The sequence below is a fragment of the Dermatophagoides farinae genome, chromosome 3 (genome assembly GCF_024713945.1).
Source record: "Dermatophagoides farinae isolate YC_2012a chromosome 3, ASM2471394v1, whole genome shotgun sequence".
Lineage (NCBI taxonomy): Eukaryota > Metazoa > Arthropoda > Arachnida > Sarcoptiformes > Pyroglyphidae > Dermatophagoides > Dermatophagoides farinae.
In genome coordinates this window covers 4,225,335-4,249,527 of record NC_134679.1, presented here as the reverse complement: position 1 = coordinate 4,249,527, position 24,193 = coordinate 4,225,335, and the positions used below count along the sequence as shown (strand labels likewise).

The 24,193-nt window shown below is 29.3% G+C and overlaps 6 protein-coding genes across 11 annotated transcripts; 2 read left to right on the top strand and 4 right to left on the bottom strand.

Annotated features, from left to right (window-relative positions):
* Positions 1–258: 258 nt before the first annotated feature.
* Positions 259–1,209, bottom strand: LOC124494951 (uncharacterized). The gene is made up of 2 exons (XM_047058243.2): positions 663–1,209; positions 259–593 (listed from the first exon to the last, which is right to left on the bottom strand). Exons 1-2 carry the CDS (start codon positions 1,207–1,209, stop codon positions 454–456), a joined length of 687 nt encoding a protein of 228 aa, XP_046914199.1. The 3' UTR covers positions 259–453.
* LOC124494943 (uncharacterized) lies at positions 1,209–10,308 on the bottom strand. 2 transcript variants are annotated; one of them, XM_047058231.2, is made up of 6 exons: positions 8,970–10,308; positions 4,631–4,684; positions 3,672–4,559; positions 2,498–3,608; positions 2,132–2,424; positions 1,209–2,037 (listed from the first exon to the last, which is right to left on the bottom strand). In XM_047058231.2, the coding sequence occupies exons 1-6, from the start codon at positions 9,025–9,027 to the stop codon at positions 1,565–1,567; spliced, it is 2,877 nt and encodes a 958-aa protein (XP_046914187.2). In that variant the 5' UTR covers positions 9,028–10,308; the 3' UTR covers positions 1,209–1,564. The 2 variants fall into 2 exon arrangements, with proteins under 2 accessions (XP_046914187.2, XP_046914186.2); XM_047058230.2 differs by lacking the exon at positions 8,970–10,308 and adding an exon at positions 6,459–6,561.
* LOC124494946 (splicing factor YJU2) lies at positions 10,264–11,742 on the bottom strand. Its single transcript, XM_047058237.2, has 2 exons — positions 11,610–11,742; positions 10,264–11,547 (listed from the first exon to the last, which is right to left on the bottom strand). Exons 1-2 carry the CDS (start codon positions 11,631–11,633, stop codon positions 10,609–10,611), a joined length of 963 nt encoding a protein of 320 aa, XP_046914193.2. The 5' UTR covers positions 11,634–11,742; the 3' UTR covers positions 10,264–10,608.
* Positions 11,743–11,778: 36 nt separating this feature from the next.
* LOC124494956 (putative peptidyl-tRNA hydrolase PTRHD1) lies at positions 11,779–12,947 on the top strand. Its single transcript, XM_047058248.2, has 2 exons — positions 11,779–11,955; positions 12,076–12,947. The coding sequence occupies exons 1-2, from the start codon at positions 11,886–11,888 to the stop codon at positions 12,351–12,353; spliced, it is 348 nt and encodes a 115-aa protein (XP_046914204.2). The 5' UTR covers positions 11,779–11,885; the 3' UTR covers positions 12,354–12,947.
* Positions 12,948–15,079: 2,132 nt separating this feature from the next.
* Positions 15,080–22,286, bottom strand: LOC124494416 (proton channel OtopLc). 5 transcript variants are annotated; one of them, XM_075728907.1, is made up of 8 exons: positions 22,272–22,286; positions 21,238–21,489; positions 17,395–17,859; positions 16,782–17,315; positions 16,215–16,734; positions 16,076–16,157; positions 15,463–16,022; positions 15,080–15,394 (listed from the first exon to the last, which is right to left on the bottom strand). In XM_075728907.1, the coding sequence occupies exons 2-8, from the start codon at positions 21,446–21,448 to the stop codon at positions 15,268–15,270; spliced, it is 2,499 nt and encodes an 832-aa protein (XP_075585022.1). In that variant the 5' UTR covers positions 21,449–21,489; positions 22,272–22,286; the 3' UTR covers positions 15,080–15,267. The 5 variants fall into 5 exon arrangements, with proteins under 5 accessions (XP_075585022.1, XP_075585020.1, XP_075585019.1 ...); XM_075728905.1 differs by lacking the exon at positions 22,272–22,286 and adding an exon at positions 21,601–22,109 and having other exon boundaries at positions 16,076–16,154; XM_075728904.1 differs by lacking the exon at positions 22,272–22,286 and adding an exon at positions 21,601–22,108.
* On the top strand, positions 18,039–20,248 carry LOC124494417 (uncharacterized). The gene is made up of 3 exons (XM_047057576.2): positions 18,039–18,645; positions 18,708–19,568; positions 19,637–20,248. The coding sequence occupies exons 1-3, from the start codon at positions 18,039–18,041 to the stop codon at positions 20,092–20,094; spliced, it is 1,926 nt and encodes a 641-aa protein (XP_046913532.2). The 3' UTR covers positions 20,095–20,248.
* Positions 22,287–24,193: the final 1,907 nt, after the last annotated feature.

Here is a 24,193-nt window from a genome sequence, read left to right as displayed (position 1 = left end):
ACAATTGATCGGCCCAATTTCTCTTTGCTTTTTTTTCGTTCATTCACATTATTTTTTTGTGTTATCATATTACATCAATTTTTTTTAAAGCCCCATTTTGTTTTCACAAATTCATTTATTTATATTCGATTTGTCAATTTGAACATTTTCATTATCGTTTACTGGTGGTGGTGGTGGTTCTGCATCAGTGAATTTTTCTCATAACAATTTTCAACAATCAATAATTGGCAAACGATAATAAAAAAAATAGACTGAAACTTTCTTTCTCTATCTAAAATATCCATCAATAGCATTGGACCAATTTATTTTTATTGTTCAAAATCAAATTTCGTTTTTCAACAGTCATAATAAAATATTTAATGGGCTTTCGAATTTGAACAAATTGTTTCATTCATTCGAATAAACGAAATCACTTATAAAGAGATAAAAAACTGATAAAATGAATATTTAGAATCAATCCAGATATATGGAATCACTTTCAGGTGAGGTGTCACATGATCGTTCAATTAATTGTTGAGGATGAATAATATTATTATTCTCTGGTATGGTTGACAATTGATTACGATTCAATTGTGGCTGTCGTCGACGGATATCTGCGTGAGCAATGAAATTAAATAACAATTAATGAAATAAAATTTATATTAATTAAAAGATTGTCTTACTTTTGCGCTTATTTTTATCATTATTTTGATTATTACTAAATTCAATCAATCGATCAATAGCTTGTGATCCAATCTGATCGATACTATTCTTTTCGATCCATCGATATATTGGTAATAGATAACGTTTCATAATTAAACGTGAGCCATCAAAATGGCTAGAATAACACCAATAACCGAATAATAATCGTAATATATTGATGAATGGAATCGAATTCAATACGATATCTCCATAACGTTCGAATGGTATGAAAAATGCAAATACTGACCAATAGCTTAACCAACGAATTAATTCGGATTTATTTGCATTCGTATGGATAGCATGTATTGTTTGATATGATGGATAAAGATAGAAGATTAAATATGTTGAAAGCATAGAAAGATATGTTGTAGCCATTATCCAGAATATGGAAACAACGAATGCCTGTAGTATATATCGTTGAGGAATATTTAGACACTGTTCAATGTTCTCAATGATTCGTTGCAGCCACGGAATTCGGGGCAATAGACCAAATTGAATAAAATCTAATAATTTAAAATAAGTTTCCATTTTGTTTATTAAAAACTTTTTTTTTATGGAAAAATCAACAAATTTTCGACACAATTAAAAAAAATGAAACCCGAATAATTTAGATTTATATACAGAAAATAACAATAACAACATAAAATTTAACAACAATTGATTGACTTTTGATAAAACCCACCAAGAAAATAAATTGAATTAAACATAAAAAATTAATTAATATGAATCAACTACATTTTTTTACACACAAAAAAGAACAGGCTTGCTGTTTGTTTTTTTTCTTATTTTCTAATTCGAATGACTCATGATTAAGATTCAATAATTTCGGAAAATTTCTCCATATTACAAGCAAATGTTCTCGGTAAACACACAGTGGCTTTGATTATTTTTTGAATCCAGTTTTACCAACCCACGGATAATGTTTAGGACATTTTTGACAGGTTTTTAAGTATCTTGGTCCGTCACGATGTGATGTAGAACAAACTTTTGGTTGACGACAAGCTGGACGATCACTATAATCACATTGGAATGGTTGAAATGATTTGAGCCTTATTAATGGCGTTGGCTGCATCATCCATTGTAATAGCTGCCATTTTGTGACGAAATAGACGTCTTTATTTTTGCCAATATGATCAATAAATCGTAGGAATCCATTTTTATGATGTGCCGTATTAAACCATGCTGAATGAAAATAAAGTCCAAATGGTGCTTTATTCGAATGATAATGACGATTAAAGTTTTTCAATAGATTTTCAAATACACCATCTTCGGTTGACGGATGTGAACATGCATCGACCATTGAACAACGGCCGCCACGATGATCAATTAACATGACCATACCAACTTCCCAAAGTCCTATTGTTGTTTGTCAATAAATGAAAATTTTTTTCAGTTAATTAACATAAATAAAAAACAATAGGAAGAGTGTGTGTGCACACATGTCACTTACCAGGAAATGATTTACTTGGGCAAGGCGTAATCATACATTCATGATTCATTGCATAATCAAATGTATATGGCCAATATGGCGGATTATTTTCAAAAACAGGCAATGAAGAATCATATGTAAAATTTGCATCATAAAGCATTTCGTATTGTCGATTACCACCTGGTTGTAAAAATGGAGCCCGCATTCCTCTTACATCTTCATATTGAACACCACCATAAAGAGATAATATTTCACGTTGCCCATTAACTTCATTCAGCCATTTTTCTTTGGAAAATTTATCACCAAAGCTATGACTATATAGATATATAGAATCAATTAAAGAGTTAAGAATCAAGATAATTACAAAGAAAAATTCAAAAAAATTACGTGATTGTATGTGAAGCCATTTCATGGCCAACTGAATAAAGATTTTGTACTTGACTATAATCAGTCCATTCATGTGATACATAGAATGTACCAAGTATCGGACATCCGTTGGGATTAAATCGATTGGAAAAAATATCTTGATATAGATCCCAATTTAGTTCATTGATAGAATCATCGAATGTAATCATTACTAATTGTGCAATATCTTTCGGCTTTAAACCGGCTGGTATTGCTGATGAACCACAACGACAATAAGGCAAATGACAGGATTCTTCCGTACAACGTTCAGCATTAGTTCTTCCTCTTGTCATAACTATATCCGTTTTGGAATTTTTTAAATTACTCAATGATGACGTTCGTAATTTATTTGTCATCTGTCGTCGAGATGGGGCGGGTGTTGTTGTTGATGTAACAACCGAATGAGAAGCAGCTATACCATAATTGTGATAGAAATGATCATCAGAGAAATCGTAATCGTAATTTGAAATAGGATGTCGATGATTGTCGTTGTAGTTTCTGTTAATGGCAGTTCTTGAAAATGAAGTTATTGAAATTGGTGCTGGTGTTGTTGTTGTCGTTGTCGTCCTTCTTGTTATTGTTGTAGAAGTTGTATTTGTCATCAATGGAGTGGAAATAAATTGTTGTTGCGCAACAATCGCATTGTTTGTATTTGGCTTTCTTGGTGCCGACATCACCGGCCTTGCACCATATGATAAATCGAATGGTTGATTTCTGTTATGTTGATGATGATGAAAATTCATGGAAGTAACAGGCACATTTGTCCTTGGTGTTACGGCTGTTGAAAATTTTCTAGTTGTCGAATGTGTAATGAATGACTGAAATGGTTGATCATTGTTTAATGTAAATGACTGAGGCTGTAAATGTTCCGATGTAATTGTTGACAACGATTTCGCTTTATATCGACTTGTTAGATTAATTGGAGCACTATATGACCAATGATATGATGATGGTTTTGGTGCTGGTCGCCCAAAACTAGCTGATTGAATACGGAAATTTGGTGGGCTTTGAAAAGCCGATGAAATATTCGATGGAAGAAAATTGGGCAATGATCGTCGAAGATGTTTGGCAGCTGTGTTTGATTTAGAAATATCTAAAAATGAATGTAAATATTAAAATTCATAAATTTATCACAATCATCATAATGAATCATTACCATTTCGAAGAATATCAAATTCTTCATTTTCAGCAAATAGTGGACGAACTGCAAGGGTCAATTGGTTATTATCTACTCCGATCAATGGTGTTGCTTCAATTATATTGATTGTTGTTTCAGTGGATTGTGGTCGTGGATCTCGGATTTCATTATTTTCATTCGGAATGACGTTAACTCTATCTGTAACACTGTTATTAGTCCGGTTAGGAATGGGAATTGTAGGATTTGGCTTTAATTTCATATGTTTCAGTACAACTCGTTTACGTTTGGCTATAACCCTTCGATTGTGATGCTGACGATGGCGGGCGATCTTCATACGGCTTATCTGTAACATTGAAGGACCATAAAAATTTAGAAAAGATGGTGATGGTATTGCCGGTGACATTATATTAAGTGATGGCGAGACATATTTGGCTGTGACCATGGTTGCAGTTTTTTTGTTTTTGTCTTTTCCATCATCAACAACGCCATTTTCGTTGTCATTCGGAACGATGATTTCTTCATTACTTGTTATTAGATGATTTTGTGGTAAAATTATTTCTTGAAACGATGGTCGTCGTGATGATGTTATATTTGAATTTATTATTTGGCTAAGATGTTGACGATTATGATGATGAAGATGTGGACGTTTGAATTTTAATTTCCTATACGTAGGCGTTGTCATTACTACTAAATTTTCATTTTCGTTGTCAATGGAAGTGGTCGTAGACGGCTGACGACGTAATTGTAAATGTTTTGGAATTATGGATGCCGTAGTTGGTGGATTTGATGCTGGAATTTGTTGATTTTGACTGTTATTATTTATGATGAAACTATCACCTATTAATAATCGATTCCTTTCGACTAATATTATTGGCTGATATCTTGGGTGGTTTGATGATGAGCTACCTGAATACCGTCAAAATGTTCAAAAAAAATGATGAATTTTATTAATTCTTGTCATAATGAAACACACTCACCTATGGATGAATTTCTTATTTGTCTATGATCAACGGCCAATTTGGAATTGGTGGCTATATTTGAAATAATATGAATTATTCAAATATCATTATGAAAAAATAAAGAATAAATTTTTTAAAAATTCAATTTTGGAATCACACCTTTTTCAATTAAATTATCTCCTAAGAAATAGATCCAAAAAAAATTCAAGGACAACAAAAAAAACGCTATAGTCAACTACAAATCTCCACACATACATGGATTCATAATTTGATGAAATGATAATTTATATTTTGAAAGAGTACAAATGAAAATTTCATTGGTCAGACTATACAACTATACTTTATGATGATTAATACATTTGTATTTGGATTAAAATACGAATAGCATTCTGAGAATGTCAAAAAAAAACTGTGATATGAAACAACTTTTTTTCAAAAATCCAAAAAAACTAAAATTTTCATCCATTCATTGAAATTATGTTTTGTTTAAAAAATTCTTTTCACATCTATTACCATTTTTTTCTGTGTGTGTGTGTGTGTATGATTCATTTCACAATCATACAGACAAAAGCAATGGTGAAAAAGAGAAAAAAATCTGTTTTTTATCATTTAATTCAATTTTCAGTCATCATGGTCAAGCCAATAGGAGAGATGGGGAAAAAATGACCATTTCCATAATATGTAGGATTGAAAAAAAAATAGATTTTCTATTCAGTTTTCGCCTATGTCTGTCGAAATTTGTTTTTTTTGCTGTTGTTTGAATTTGTCGTTAGTTATCTATGTATATCAATGAAATAATTATCATTCGTATCTAAACTTATGATGATTATCATTATTATTTATACATATGTTGGTTAGTTTATCATGATTATTTAATTGAATGATTGATGGATAGATCGATTCGAATGCTGTGTAAACACAAACAACTACAAAAAAAACAAGCAGAAAGTTAAAGATCAAACATGACATGTTTTAAGTAAATAGGAAAACCCTTTAGGGTTGGGAATTTTTTTTTTTTTTTTTGACCACGAACTGAATAAAATTATTCAAAGTAAGAGATTGAAATATTTACATTATCTCATGAACACAAACAATGAAACATTGGAATCTTACGATTCTTAACAGCAAGCTTAAGTGTACAATTCATCATTGATTGATATTTTTCTTTTTTTTTCATATACACTATACTATCATTGGATTGTCGAATCTTGATTTGATTTGAATAATGTATACATTTGTACATTGAACACATACAGGGTAAGTCAAATAGAAAAAAAATTGCCTGTCAAAAAAAAAATCATGTATGTATAAATTGTCATGAGTTCAAAACAAAACAAAACAAAAACAACTTATTTGTTCAGGCCAAAAACGTCAAAATTAATACACATGATGATCAATCGAAATACAAACAGAGTCAAACTTGTTATGAAAAAATTAAAAAGGGCAACAAACACGACAACAACAACAACAAAAACAAAAACAAAAACAAAAAAACAAAATTAGATCACCAATCGATGCTCATTTAAACCAATACGGCAAATATGGATAAAAAATTTTGTTACAAGAATTTTTTTTGTCATTAATAAATATATAATGACAGACCGTTAAAAAAAATAAGTTCCAGTATCGGATCTCATGTGAACATTCACAACTTGACGCTTCCGTGTCATCAAACAACGATTATGATATGAAAAAAAAGAAATCAAAAATAATTTGTTCATCATCAACATCATCATCATCACCACCATCTTCAACATAGATGGACATTGGATATTATCATTATCATCATAAACATACGAGCAACAAAATGTATAGAAAATAATATAAGGCAAGACTTTAGATTTACCGAAACGTATTCCATTTTCATCGAATATGATGATTTGTGTGAATTTTTTTTTTGCTGTTGCTTTCAAAAACACAATCATCGAAAACGAAAAAAAACGAGAAGAAAAAACATTGATTTAACAAGCAATGAGATGATAAGAAGAAATAAATTATGAACAAAAACAACCTAACTTGTTTATTGTCAGCAAAATGATGATGATGATGATGAGATCGCATGTCAGATTTTAATTATCATTAAATGAAAGAAAAAATCTTTAGTCTATCTTAAATATTGTATGATATCACACACACACACACAAACAATCATAATGTTTGAATCTTTGAGAAAATAATGGCTACGAATAAAAGGAAAACATTGGAAAAGTGAAAGTGGAAATAGTGAAAGATTCATAATAATGTATGAATGGTCAGCTAAACAACGAAAAAAAATGACAAGATGATTATAGCCACAATGGTGATGAACGACTATTTTTTTTTTTTTTTTTTTTGATGTGTGTTGATCACAATCAAATTAGACATTCACATATGTATCGTCTTCCGATATGAATTGATCCATGTGCTATTCTTATGTGAATCTTATATATAGTTATTATTATCATAAATATTGGAATATATGAATGCAGACATGAAGAAGGTTGAAAAAACCCCATGCTTTAACGTTGATAATTCAATCGAATAAATCTGGCATTTTTTTTTCTTCACCTCGAACCGATAGTACGGAAACTAATAATAAATGATGATGATGATAAATTGTGTCCAACAAATAATAAAATATAATTGATTATGATTGATGAATGACAACAAACAAAAAAAAATGGTGAACAATAGAAAGATGGATGATGATTGCATATAATTTTTTTTCGAAAAGGAAAAAATCCAATTTTCAAGTAAAAAAAAAAGAAAAATTGAAAAGAAACAGGCAAATGAAAGAAAAAAAATCAAAAGTTTGTATGTCAAGATCATATGGATTGTGGTGACAAAAAATTTTTCGTTTTTTCTTTTGAATGAAAAAAAAATACAAACATAAAAGACCACATTTTATTTGAATGAATTAATCATAATATATAAATATTGTTGACAATTGATTTCTGATAAAAAAAAATTTCATTAAAAAAGGATGTATACCTTGAAAATTCCATCGTTTTTTTTTCTCGCTAATTGAATATAGAAGAAGAAGGTACAAGAGAAAAGTGGAGAAAAATCCTAATTTTATCTGAAAAGTGAATATTCGTGCCAATGTGATATTATGGTTTCTCATATACATTGGTATAAAAAAATTTCAAGATCACGACTCCTACCACTCTGTGTGAACATTATTAATCAATGAAAGATATACATAGCTATATTTAAACTAAATTTAGTCATCATCATAAATATTAAATGGATGAGTCAAAAAAAAAATCTTCATTATTGCAAAATCAAGGTGTAAAAATTAATTATACACTCACACCCATTACATATTATGATTTTATGGAAAAATTATAAAAAGCATCATCATCTACTCAGGTTAATCAACTATTGTTGTTTTTTTTTTGTTGCTCATCACCATCACAATTGATGGAAAATAATCAATTCTAACAGCAAATAAACTTTTTTCGGTCAAAAGAAAAAAATTTTCAAAAACACAAAAACTAAATCAAAGTTCATAGTCTATTTTCCTCATTCATAAAACAAAAAAAAAATCGTATAGCACGAATTTCAATCAAAACACGATTATTCTAATAAATGATCATATTATGATGAACAAATGATTATATGGATCAAGTTATTACTATTGACAACAATTCAATGATGTAACATGATGATGATGATGATGATGACATGCAACAAGTAGGATGAATATGGATTTAAAAAAAAATCTTAAATATCAAAACATCATATAATCATTATAATCGAATCGGATAAACAACGGGAAAAAAAATTTCATTGCTCTTCATTTTTCATTTATATTATCATAAATGGATCGTTCATTGGCTAGTGCTCAATTGTAAATTCATGCGGTTATCATACGCAATGAGAAATATGGAAAAATCTTTCTAATAGATGAACAAGAGGATATGCTAACAATAACCGAATGCACCATATAAAGCTTTATATTAATGAAACAAGCAAAAACAAATGTACAAGACAAACAATAAAAAAAATGGTAAAGATGATATTGGTGAATGTTTATGATTTTTTTTCCGCTTATAACATTGATCCTGAAATTAAAATTTTTTTTTTATTGACCTTACTCACTCTTTCCCTCACTAATGTGTGCAATATATTTTCAAATAAAAAAAAAATTAAACCGAATACAAAACAAAAACAAAAAAATTATGCCATTTTTTTCAATGATTCCTTCAGGGAAAACTATGATGACCTTATTGTAATTGCCATTTTATCATCATCATCATCAGAGATGATTAAAAAAGAAATAAAAGAAAAAAAAATCAATCAACTTTTTGGAGAAAAAAAAACATACAACCTTCTATAATAACAAGGAACAAAAACAAGGGACAAATAAACTTACCAAATGTAGTATGGATACAAAATCCAATGATGATTATGTTGGTGATGATTTTGATCATTGTGATGATATTATGGTGTTGGTTCAACGATGATGTTGATATTTCCGCATGTAAAATGAATTGACAATAAATTCAGGAAAAACAAAATTTACAATGAAAGTAAAAAAATTCAAATATTATAATGAATAATTTAGTATTGGGAAAAAATTATCAAATTAAAAATAATCATTATCGTTATCATCATAGTAGAATCGATTTTTTTATTTCGTTTGATATGAATTGAAATCAGATTTATTCATTTTTTTTCTTGAATTTTTATCAATGCAAATAAAGTGGATTAATCTATTTAACAAACAACAATGAATGAGAAAAGCCATGATTTGTCGAAATTGTAATCGACATTCTTCATGATGATGATGATGATGGTCATTGGTGGATGGGAATCGAAGAAAAAATAAATTGGAATGGATTATTTCATTTCATTTTCAATCGCGATATATACAATATATGCAAAGGTAACAAAAGCCGATTCGTGGAGAGAATATATAAGAAAAGTATATAAAATGAAAAATCAATACAAACGAAAGGCACCAATGTCGAAATGTGTTTTTTTTTCGGCTATAAAGGGAGAATGTATTTTCATATATGCACACACATTTACAATTAAACATTGAATCATGAACCATCTGAAGATATAAATGAAAGGAACATGATGATAATTTCTCTTTCATGATTTTCGATTTTTCTTTCTAACATCATCGTCCAAATGGCAAGCAAGGATTTCTCTTTTGCTCTTTTTTTTCTTCCAATTCCTTTTGGATCAGTGTTTTGTTGTTTTGAGTCGCTTTTTTCACAATTAAACAGGTTTCATTCATTCAATGCATACATGTATTATACATACACGAGCAGTGCGAATCGTATTAAATAATCAATAAAAAAATAAGTTCAAGAAATTATCGGTTGACAATTATCGGATGATGATGATGATGATAAAAAATATGAGATTAAATAAATTTTAATTTGAATTCATACATTGTCCATTTGGAAAAAATCATTCAATACAATGTTTTTAATATTTGAAAGCGGATCAACTAAACTTGATGGTTGTAATAAAGATTGTCGACATTCACGCAAATTTTTATGCTGAGATTTTTTTTCTCATTCATGATGGTTTTGCGTTTTTTTTTTTTTTTGATCGATCGCGTGCATAGTTAATGAATGATATTCACATCACATCATTCACAGCAAAGTTTATTTTATCTTTTTGTTTAGTGGATCATTGATAATCAAATCAATCAAATCAAAATAAATTTAATCATTAAAAAATCACAAATCAATGTTATGATTTATCGAATATATTTGAAAAATAACCAAAAATTCGAAATGGACATCATTAGACAACGTAACAAATTTTCATTTATTCAATTCAAATGAACAAAAATTTTTTCTGCTATTGTTTCTGTTGATATATTACATCACAATTTTGTATCAACACTTTTTGCCTAATTTTTACGAGCAAAAAATCCTTTTTTTTTCACAAAACTCAATGATGCATGATGTTGAACTGATTTCGTACATAATTATCATTATAAAATTTTATTCAATCTAATAATAAAAAAATATGGCCAAAAATAGCGTTTTTTAATCAGAATCACTACCCGAATAATCACATAGTGATGTGATGACATTAGATTTCGTCGAATTTGATGTATTGTTCTTTGATTGTAGTTGATCATCATCATCATCATCGTCAACTTTCACTTTTTTTTTGACAACTATCATTTTTTGTATTAGCTTTCGTTTATTTTTATTGTTGATTGATTTGATTTGGTCTTCATGGCTTGTTGTTGCTGTTGCCAAAATATCCGTACAAATTGGCCTTTGTTGTTCATTTTGAATCGATGATATTTCATTGCAGGAAGATGAATTCGGTTCTGTTTCATCAATTTCTTCAATGACTTCTTCACTTTCGCCATGCTCATCAGCACAGTCAGTTTCTTTATGGTGAAAGATTAATTTGATAAACATTTCATCTTCGGCTTCTTGTCGTTTTAATTCCTGTTCTAAATCTTCTTTCTTTTTCCGCAATAATTCATCATAATTGATGGCCACTTCACGTTGATTCATTTCTTTTATGTCTTCAAGGGCTTCAAGATTTTCCATTTCTCGACGTGATGCTTTCGTTCGATTCTCCAACATTTTCATTGGATTTAATCGTTCCTCTTCTTCTTTTTCTTTCTGCTCTTCGATCGCTTGTTGTTCGGCCAATTTTAAAGCTTTAAAATTAGGTGTGGCACCATGTTCGACAGTATAGTCATAGCTTTTAGGGTCCGTTTTAAATGTTATTTCTTGCATACATCGTGGACATTTAAAATAAAAACGAAATACTTTTAGGCCAAGATATTCTTCATTATCAACCGTTTCTTTGCGAGCATTAAATTTTTTTCCACGTGCAATATAATCTCCACAGGTGTTACATCGCATATTACATGGTGCCATAATTCGTACGGTGTATTGGCGATTTTTAGGCAGACGTAAACGTGGGATTTTCGATGGGTCAAAATCAGGTGGATAATATTTCTTTTTATAACAAAAATTAAAATGATTAATACAAATTAGATAAAATTAAAAATTTTACTTACATTTAAAACTTTTCTTTCAGACATTTTGCTTTCAAATTAATTTGAAATTCTCTTGAAAATAATCAAAATTAGCGTATTATAATGGATTCTAAAATTCTTCCAAAACCATCAGCTGTTTTACATGACGCAAAAACAAATCGATTGTTCACAATCGATAGTAAACTAATTCGTCAACATGTGAAAGTTTTGATGAATTGAAAATCTTTCAAAATTTTTTTCATTATTATTTCGCGTTAATTACCGTCCTTTAAATTGACAATTAGTATATCGAATAAGATGGCCAATAATATAGTACAATATGTCATTGTAAGAGGTGATTTAAAATGGCCAACCGGTGCTCTAATTGGTTTGTATTCGATTCTTTCACTTTGATTTGATCTGATTTTTTTTTTAATAAATGAATCTTTTTTGTTTTGTTTCCTATATTGGATGATAATAATCTATGATTAAAATCTGTTTATTTTAGGTCAAGGTTGTCATGCATCAGTAGCTGCTGTTTACAAATATTTGAATGAGCCAGAAACTGTAGAATATATGGCTAATTTGGATCGTATGACTAAATTGGTTTTAAAAGCCGAATCCGAAGAACAAATATTAAAAACAAGTGGATTGTTGACGGCCAGCAAAATAAAACACTACGTGTGGCGTGAACAGCCCGAAAATTTTGTTACATCATTGGCAACGGCGCCTTATGACCGGGATATTCTTCGACCATTGCTAAAAGACTATAAACTTTTTCGTTGATTTAGAAAAATGTTTTTTTTTATTAAAATTCAATTATGAAAAAAAGATTATTATATCAGTATAATTATAACATTGATTGATACAATTAAGCTTTATTCATTGATGCTTGTTCAAAATATGGTGGTGGTGGACAATTTGCTGTTCCTTGAGATGATACAGGCATTGGAAAATTCGTTGGGATGAAACCTGGTGGGGCCGGTGGTGCTTGTGTAGGAGGATATGGATTTACTCCCACAGGATTGATCAAAAACGAATTGTTGATCATTTGTGGTTGTGGCTGTTGATTTTGTCTTCGATTTATAACAACTACATTCGCAGCTGCTCGTCGTCTTCGATTCAATTGAGAAATTTTACAACAAAGAATGATGAAAAATATCAAAAATCCGATTGGTATAGCGGTAAATAAGAATGATGCCAGAACTCCAACACCATCATCGTCAAACGCCATGGATGGGTTAAAAGCCATCAACATCATCATCACGATGATTGATGAAAATTTTGCTGAATATCCCATTATATATCTAGGTTGATTTAATTTCAAAACAATTGATATAGAGTAGAAAAATTTTAACTCAAAATAATGTTATTTTGATTGAGTTAAATTGATGATTAATGTTATTGACAAAAATAAATGTAAAAAAAATGTATAAAGATTACGTCTTTGTTGCCAATGGTTACAATAGATAAGTGATTTCTTTTTTATTTTTAGTGAATTTTTGATTACGTAATTCTTGATCAAATCAAAATATTAATGTGGATTGTTCAAAACTCATTGCGTTTGAATTAGAAAAAAAACTTTATACGTTTTTCAAATATCACGTGTTCACAAGTGATAGTTTAAAATGAAAAAGGAACCGAACATTTTTATGATGGCATTCGTATTTACAAGATGACTCAAATGAGCCTTTCATATAGTGTGCTACGAGCTACTACTTTAGGATATAATAAACGTTAATTTTGATTTATTTATTTATTTGATAAGCAAAAACAATGATGAAATTTATAGACTTAATTTGTGAGAAAAATAAAATAAAATTATCAACAAAAAAAATGTCATCATCAAAATCTTGATGATATGGATTGTTGTTTATTGTTGTTATGATATTCATTATTGTTTGATGGATAATTATTTGGAAAAATATAACTATATGGCCGCTCCATAATGTGATTATTGTTGTTACCATCATCATCTGTCATATCATAATCGGGTGTAGCCGTACTAGTTGATCGTATCGATAATTTAATTAATTTTGGTCGTGGTATTTGAAATGGCTGATCCAATCCTCCATACAAACTATAATGATCATCAATTTGATTGTTTAACTGATGAATAGATTTACCCATCACATTTTTCAATGATAATCGCCGCAGATGAAGATTGTTACAATATGATTCTTCATTCGATGTTTGGTGATGTTGTTGTTCACTATTTGGATTATTCGAAATTTTCGTCATTTGTTTTGAACGAACAAAGTGTTTCCATAATGATGATATAAACCAAATTGTTATGGAAATAAACATTAGGCCAATGATTATTATTGTGGCCAAAATGATAAAATCAAATGAGTTCATTTTATCATATGAAACTATGAGAATTTGAATGGTTGTAAAACTATGAAAAAATTCGCAATTGCAACAACAATTTTGATTGCTACAGTTAGTGTCACTGATGAAATCATATCATCATCATCATTATTAATTGTAAGTATAAAAAAATCATCCTTTCAAATAACAAATTTTTTTTATTTAATTTGTAACTATAGCAATTAACAGCTATTTAATCGATAATCACAACAGCAACCAAAAAGATTAATGTATTACCTGGACCACATTTTGATCAATTCCATAAGACTTGTGAAATGATAAATTCATTTCGATTATTGAAAATTTCAAAGTTATCTTGTTTAAATCATTTCTCCATGTGGCTGTATTATTTGAACAGGATATTTTGGTGCTCGTGTTTCACAACAACAATGATAACATCCAATACAAGCAAAACAATAAATAACACAATTTAAGATGCTTCCGAGGATGACGACCAATAAAAATAATGTGCCTTCAAGCACCAATCCATCATGTTTCGATGTATGATTGAATGACTATGAAGCAAAAAAAAAAAATATGAATGAAAACCTATTCAAATTATATTCAATATATCGAGTCATACCACATCTTGACAGATATAATTTTCACATATTTGAAAACCTGGACATTTGGAATCATCATGACAAAAATTTTCTCGGGCTTGTATTGGTGGATTTGATGCTACCAAATGAATAAAGTTTACTAAACAAGTCAAGGAAATTGAAATTAATTTCACTTTCATCATGATAATTTAATAGAGGAAATATCTGCGTAAAGTAAAATATTTAAATGGTTATGATGATGGATTTTAGCTTTAAAATGAATGGATGGATTAAAGTTGATTATTGATATTGCCTTACTCTTTCAAATCAATAATATATACAATTTGATTCTTATCAGAAATTTTACAAAATCTGGAATCAATTTGTTCCTGTTTCCATGGAATTTATTAGAATTTAATAGAAGCCACTTATTATTTACATAAGTTTACTACAACTCACAAGAATGGTAAGTGTTTTGATATTATTCCAATTTTGTTGAAAATAAACATTTAATTAGCAAATTTTTTTTCATCATCATTAATCTTCGACGAAATTGCCTATCAAACAAAAACAACAACAACAACAACAATTCATACCAACTTTATGAGAATTTATGAAGTTTTTTTTTATTATCAATTATATCTAGTAAATGTAAAATGAATTGGTGAAATTTTTCAAAAAAAAATATATGTACATTTATCAAAAAATAGATATGAAAATCAAAATAATTTGACATAGTCAAAAAAAAAAAAAAAAACAAAACATATTCACTGTAACAAAATCATGATTCAAAGATATTCACTTTTGATTTTATAGGTACTTTTCCATATCTCACATAGGCTTACAGTTGAATGAAAACGATAAAATATAGTTAATGGTGTTGTCACGTGTGTAATTATTGTCCAGGCCCAGAAACTTTTGGAAAATTAAATTTAAAAAAAAAATTAATGAAAATATTTGAATATTTTCCATTGAATTATTACCCATAGAATGACATTTGAACCGGATTTGAATCGGCACGTCTTGTTTCCAATGTATTTATGGCCCACATGGAAAAATTACAGACCAATAAAAATGTAACCATTTCACGTCCCGGTTTTCGTCGTACTTGATCGATTGTCGATGCTTTTCTTTTGGATGCATCCAATATAAATATTGATTGCAATAATGCTTGTATAAGACAAGCGAATGCATTTATCAATACTAATCGGGTATTTTGTAATTGATTTATAAATTGTGCACCGATTATCGAAAACATTGTGAATATACAAAGGCCCGATTGTGCAATGATGAGCAAAATATTGTCCAATTCGACTCCACGATTACGATTATAATTTAATTCACGAACCTGAAACAATGCAATCAACGATGCAATGGCCGTTATACAATAAATGATCAATTCGACGATATGTGCCTGTAGAACGGCCAAATTTCTGTATTGATGTTTTTTGATGAAAACAAAAAATAGTATCAACGATATGATACACATAACCATTAAGAAAATCCCGGTGAATAGACCTTTATGAGCTTTTGCACAGTCGACCTGATAATTGTTCAAATATTAATTTGACTCAGTAAAAAGACGTTGCTACTTACCTGATAATGATGACGATGATGCACGAAAGTGGTCGTTTTGTTGAAATTCGAATATTTCGGACTATTCTTATGTTTTTCACTTCTAGAATAAAAACAATTAGATTATTCAAAATGATTTTTGAATTAGCCAAAGTATTACATTTCACTTATATTCTTCCACATGATGTATAGAATAGCAGCACAAATTAAACTGTATTCGATGGTACAAGGAAATAGAAATTGTGATGCGTCAGTCACCAATTCTCCAATGACATTTGATCGTCGACAATGACCAGTGGTGATGACATAATGATCATTCAAACTTCGAACAGTCCGATGTATTTCGAAAGTGGATGTAGCCATCGTTGTCGTTGACGATGTTAATGGCATTGATGTAGTTGTCAATGTTTTTGAAGCACTGAGCAACATTGATGGTAGATTATTATTATTATTGGTCCGATGTAATACCGGATAGGAGCCGACTGAATCAAGATAATCTTCTGATATTTCTTCAACAACATCATCAACATGGTCCCATGCGTTTGTTAGATCAGAACCGATGATTTCATGTGTTCCGTTCACCTGTACCATGACCATAATTTGATGTTTAGTTTCCTGAATGAGTACATGAAGCCATACGCAAATGTTTGTAGCAATCATGTGCATCAATCCAAATCTAGCTAAAATAAAATCCACATCAATCAATGTATCAATTGTTGCAACTTACCAATGAGCTTATGTCTTGCAATCAACACCCGAGAATTCATAAATATAAAATAAAGCTGTATGAATGTGAAAATCATATGTGAACTAGGTGTAAATCCATATATAAATGAATAACAATGTTCTTTTGATTCTAATTCAAAAAATTGCCCAAATTCAAGACCAGAATAAATCATTGATCCAACACCGAATGCAACGGCACCTACACGTAAATAGAATGAACCACATTGTGCTTGTTGTTGTGGATCAAATTCATAATGTTCTTCATCTATTGAATTATCTGTTGCATCGTGTGTATCATTATTGTGACCGATGCCAGTACCACCATCGTTATTTTTTTCACGAATCGTATTACGTACCATAATAGCCGAAATGGAACGACGAAATTTGGCAAATGGTTTACGTTTACGATTCAACAAGAATATGTAGACAAATATGAGAAATAATATGGAACCCATATAAAGATATAGATAAAATCCTTCATACCAACTTATAGGTATTCGATGTGATATTACTTCGGCGATTGGAAAACATAAACCTGTAAAATGAAATAGCAAAACCATAGGCATGACCAGAATTAAAGAATTGAATTTATAAAATAAATGATCATAACTTACCAATCACAACTAGAATTTTACAATAGATAGCGCTCAATAATGATACGATCCCATCGATTGGATCGAGATTTGGATCAGAATTATTAATCGAATTCAATAGATTATTATCATTATGGTGAACAATATTATTTTTAAGAATATTACTACTGCCACTATCGATAAGATCATTATCCACAATGTTGTTTGAATGCAGATGGCTTTGATTGTTTGGTGTGGCCAATGATTTCATCTCGATAAAACTGTTTTGTACACTTGGTGAACAATAAAATTGATTTGTTGATCCAACACCAAACATGTCGGCCATTCGAAGATTCAAACCTTCGATTTTATCGCGGGAAATATTCCTATTCAGATTGATACGTTGATCAATAGGATTTTCCTCTTTTGCGATTTGAATTTTTACGTTTTGAACTTTTAAATCATTTAGAAATGTAGCTTCACGTACACTGTTGGTTGTAGTTGAACCTAAATCATCATAAGAATAAAAAGAATGAAAAGTTTTAGCATTAATTCTAACCGTAAAAGAATGAAAAATTGAAACTTTCTTCCAATTGAATTTACATGAAATAATTAATTTTTTCAATAAATCAATTTTAGAATTTTTTTTTGCAATAAAACGAGAGAAATTGTCGATTAAATTTTTTATGCTCAGAATAAAATTCCATAATTCAACAGGAAAATTGATCGCAGAAACGAGCAGAGTGAAAATGAATAAAAATGGAAAAAAGGGCAAACGACAAAATCCAACATCATCATCACCATCATCATCATCATCAAGAAGAAGACAAAAACAATCCACAAAGATTGTTACCAAATCAGATGATGATTTACCATCATGGAGATCGGAATCATTTTCAGATATACCGAAATCCTATGATTCACCTAGTTTTTCTCATACAGAAAAACCAATGTCAAAAATAAGTCCATTAATAAAAACAAAAAAAGAAAAATCAATAACATCGAAATCATTGTCAATGAAGAATAATCGAAAACCGGTGACTACCAAATTACGACCAATCATATCGAAAACTAAATTAAAACATGGTGATAAGAAACGTGATACGCAGCCATTATCACCATCATCAAAAACAAAACAAATTAAGAAAAAAAACAAAGATACTAATAAAATAAAAGAATTAAAGGTGAAAACAATAACGAAGAAAGAAAAAATTTCCGAAACAAAGATAATCCCAAAATCTGTGTATGAAAAAGCAATCAGTAAACAAGTGAAACGTTTGACGACTCGAAGCGGTAAGTTTTCAAATTTCAATGTAGTGTAGTAATAGCTTTCATAAATTTTATTTATGATATAGAATTAAATGCTATCGCTAATTTATGTTTGAAATTAATGAGATATACGCCCAAATCGAATAATGATTCAATGGAAAAAAGGACAAAATTGTATCAATCTCCTCTGATTAAAGGATATCAGATCGTTGAAGCAACAACAACGACAGAACCAGGAAAGATAACAGAAGCTATTAAACGTGATATTACTACACTGAAAATTCATATAACTGAAACAGTACCTAAACAAATACCTGAAGATGTAACAAAAGTCCAAAATCTTGAACAAACGATGACTGAAGAACTTCCTAAAATCATATGGCAGCTCAAAGATGAGGAAAAACAATTAAAAGTCTTCGATCCATTTGGTGAAAGAACATCTCTATACTATCATCGACTTGAAGATTATGGAAATCTAAAGGAATTAGATACATCATCAGGTGGATTGGCAATTCGTTATAATCCATATCTTGATTGTCGACCTATATATCAACAATATGATCAACAAAACCTAGATTCGATAATTGAAATAATACCGGGATTAATCAATGATGAAATGGAAGAAACTTATATCACACCGATATCGATAGTTGATCTAAGAAAACGATCACCACCATCTTTAGAGCCAGTATCATCTTACATACAACCAACTTTCAAATGGATTGTAGCACCAACAATGGTTGATACAACAAACTCAATAAATGTCATCTATGATGATGATATAGGAAAAAAAGAGGGCACACAAATGTCTGCTTTTGGTGAACGAGATTCATTATTCTATCGAAGTCCATACAGTTATCCTATTTATGATCATTATGATGATATAAAAATTTCGTTCAATCCTTATATAAGAGGCACATCATTCTATAAGTACTACAATCTAGGTGGTAAGTGTGAATAAGACAATAATTATTTAATGTTTCATGGTTAAATATTTTTCTTGGTTTGAATTCAGAATTGGATACAATGATTGAGATTATTCCAGGAACATCTAACAATCATTATGATGATGACATTGATGGTGTTGTTGGCGGTGTATGTGTTGCTGGTCGAAAAATAAATTACTTTCAACAAAGTTTAACAAAATTTCAAAATACAACCACCACTCCTAAAGTTTTTCAACCAATGATGGTTCCTAGAAAACCGCCACCGCTACCACCACCACAACAGCAACAAAAACAACAATACCAATCATTGGGAAAAATTATATTTAAAGATATAGAAAAAAAGTTTACATCACCTATGAAACAATCGCCACCTTTTAAGTCTCCATCGCCTTTATCGACGATGATGAAGAATAAGACTGAAACATCAACCAATGAAGTGATGACAGTGGAAATAATTATTGAACCATTAGAATCAAAACAATTATCTTCAACATCAACAACAAAGGATACATTGAAATCAAAATAATTGTTAACATAACATTAATACTATACAAATGATATCGGAATATGAATTCTATTGATTCATGTTTATAATAATAATAATAATTTTAATGGTCATTCATGTTCTAATTCTAAATTTAATAAAAACTACAACTATAAATAAATGTAATGTAATAAAATTTTTGAATAATAATAATACGATGGGGAACCTATAGGGAATCCAGGAATTTTTTGGTTTTTGTGATATCAGAAAAAAAATCGAAAAGGCAAAAACCACACAAATGAATGAAAATTCTAATAAACATGATGGATTATCTATGGTTGTGAAAAATTCCATGGTCAATGACAGGTCATCGATTGATTCAATGAAAAATAAAGTACAATCCTATTTGAGGGAGATCAATAAAAGGATTCCGTATCAAGGTTTTCTTATCTATCGAAATCCAACATCAAAAATTTCGATCGAACAACCAGAACAAAAATTTAAATCGAAAGAAGAACGCCCAACAATACAATCAATTTCGTTGGGCGAAAAATTTGGTAGTAAAATTTTTTCACGTCCAACAACTTTATCCGTCGCCCAAATGATTCATGACAATGAATACGAAATTAAGCCCAACAACAATATCACGATCGACAATAAGCCCGAAAAGATTCGAAACAATTTGAAAAATTACTTTCACACACCGACAAAACGTCCAGAATGTTCATCAGCACCATCATCATATTCCAATGTTGAAAGTACAACGCCAACGATGGCAACAACAGTTCCAAAAACAAAAATCTCAAACGATTTTGCTGAAAATAGCTACAAATTCGCTGTCAATTATAAAAAATGAATTAAATGAGAAAAAATCAACATCATCATCTTCATCATAAATGATGAGAGGAAATGTCAATCAATTTTAATAATAATGTAAACATCATTATCATCATTATGATAAAACAATTTTAATGTTGAAAAATATATCAATATATCGATGGTATATATTTTATGAAATATCATCATCGTGATGATCATCATCAAATATTGATTATATACGATAATGATTAATAATTATTCTGTGAAAACAAAAAAAAAGGAAATTGAATTCTTTTCTCATATAGAAAGAATCAATCAAACCAAAACGGAATAATAAAACAAATTAGATATATAAAAAAAACTTACTACTACGTCGTCGTTGTTCAAACATAGTTGATGGTGATGGTGGTAATATGGTTGATGGTTGATGTATGATCGCTGATGATACACCAATGATTGTTGATTCTGAAGATCTAATTGGCGTTGATGTCTTAGTTGTCAATTTTTGTCGTTGTTGTTGTTGTTGTTGATGATGATGTATAACAGGCGTTAAAATTTGCATGGAATTTTCTGACATTGACTGCTGATATTGTTGTTGTTGATTGCTATTATTATCGTCTTGTCGTTTAAATGTAACCATCATCATTATGATGATCAAATCGAAAATAGCCAAAAAAAAAATAAAAATAAAAATAGGCTACAAATGAAGTTTTTTTTCTTTAAATATACTCAACACATAAAAAGTGATCAAAGTTGGTAGATCGCTATCGATAAAAGTCAAAAGTTCCATCAAATTTGTTTGTATAGAATGTTTTTTTTTTAATTTCACTCAATTCTATCAACATCATCACATGTCATCATCATCATCATGTATATATGTGGACTATATTGGAAAGAAACACAGTGGACTGATTGACAAAAAAAAAGCAATCCTCAATATATACATAAGGCCTATAGGCATGTAAATAATAATTGTCACTAACCATATGTATATACAAACATAAACATATCATCATCATCATCATCATCATACAATCAATTTCATCATCTTCGCAATGGCATAAACTATTTCAACAACAAAGAAAGTAAAATATTATAAAATTCACGAGTTTGAGCTCTTTTTTTTCTCAAATTGATGGATTTACTCTGAACAAATATGTACACAGCATAAAATCCATTCGACTCTGTTTGCTGAATGTGTGTGTGTGTATGTGGCGATTGTTGGATATAAAATAAAATAATTTTTTTTAACCAAAAAATGTATCGATTAAATTTGCATCTACTTTAAACAATAAATAATAATAAATATATTGTTGACAACAGAAATAAAGTTTATTGAGAACAAATATTGATGATTAAAAATCGAATCAATCAAAAATATTATAATATGATCAATATACATGATGATGATGATTATGATGATGATGATAATAATGATGTTAACACTGATGATGATAATGTTGATAATGATGAAATGATTGATGCCAGGATATTATTATAAACGATCAATATTCATATGGAATGTTGAAAAAAAAAAATTCAAAATAAACACTTTTTTTTGATATAATCAAAAATTTTGGCGAAAGAAATCAATCATTTTTTTTTGTCTTATGAAAGACATAGACAACTCCAATATAAAGAGCTTCATTGAGCTTATTTTCATTTTGTTTTAATATATTGATATATATGAAATGAAATGATTGGTGGGTGGGTGGTTGGTTGGTTGGTTAGATTAATTGTATATGTGAACTTTGATTGACAAATTTCATTTTTTGGTTTTTCAAATCATTCACATGTTATTGATTATTTGATTTTATATTTTTCTTTTGGCTGTTGTTGTTGTTGTTGTTGTTGTTGTTATTGTTATTGCTGACGATATCTAATCCACATATATATCATTATGAATTGATGACAAATAAAAAACGGAAAGATTGTATGTCAAAAATTACTTTCTGTTTTTTTTTAACAAATATTGAATGCTGTCGAAAACATTTCGGAAATGAATTTTTCGGACATCAACAAATAAAAACATGTCGATGTATAGGCTTGTTTTTTCTATTCTGATTTCTTGTTCCATAGTCTAGTTTTTTAGTTTGATAAAAAAAAATCCAACTATTGCTTATATTTGATCAAACAATTAAATGATGATGATGGTTGACATTTTGAATCTATTTCCATTGCCATCGTTTTTCCGTTTATTCTTTCCATTGCTCAATTCACGTATTGATGACTATAACTTGTCTTAATGTTAAATTAAATGGAATTTATCAACGGCAATAAATCCCCATTTTAACAATGTTTTTGTTTTTGGTTCCAAATGTTCATAAAATTTTTCTTATCAATACTTATTTTTCTATTGAATCAAATTTTGCACCGTTAGGATTTTCTGATTTTTTTTGATAGATTTCTTTTCCACCAATTCTAATGTTTAAACTAATGCAAAGAAAAAACGATGAGATTAAATTGTCCTAATTTATGTTAAGATTGACATTTGTAGAAACAAAACAAAACAAAAAAAAACCAAAAAAAAAGTGCGTCAATTTTCAAATTTCAAAACCCTGCTATTATGAAGAAATCTATGAATCCATTGTAATAATTAGAGCATCGATATGTTGATGTTGAAAATCTATAATGATAATCTAAAAAAAGTGATGCGAATAAAATTTCTCAACTGTGGATTTTTCAAAAGCTTTTTTTTCTGTTTGCAGCTACGACATAAAAATCCATTTGGCAAACACAAAAACAAAATGCTCATTAATTGATTTTGCTGTTTGGTTGTTTTGGTCATTTTATATTTTTCAACACAATATATTGACTGGTCATAGATGAAACAAATTGTGTTCCATTTGCAATTATAACAAAGAAAAATATGATGACCATTGAGATTCATTTTGCATCTGTATGGAATAACAAAAAAAAAATCATTTGACATTGATGAAATTTATGATTATTAACAAACATTGCAAATAACAACTAAATAATCTTCACTGTTCACTGATTTTAATGATTATTAGCCCGAATATAGTCGATGATTTTTTTTTTTTGGGAATCATTTTTGATGTTTGAAAAAAACTCCGGTGACAGCAAACTAAAAAAAAAAACGGAAGCGATTTATATGCGAATTGTTTTTTTTTTGCTGTTTTGTTGTTCAATAACAAAATTAATATGATGATGATCAAACGAAAAAACAATCGTTTTCACTTTTTTGTGATCGCCCAAGCATGTTTACATTGGCACACACACACACACACACACATCCACACCCACAGAAGAAAAATATTCTAAATTGAAAACACATAACAAGATGTTATTATCATTCACA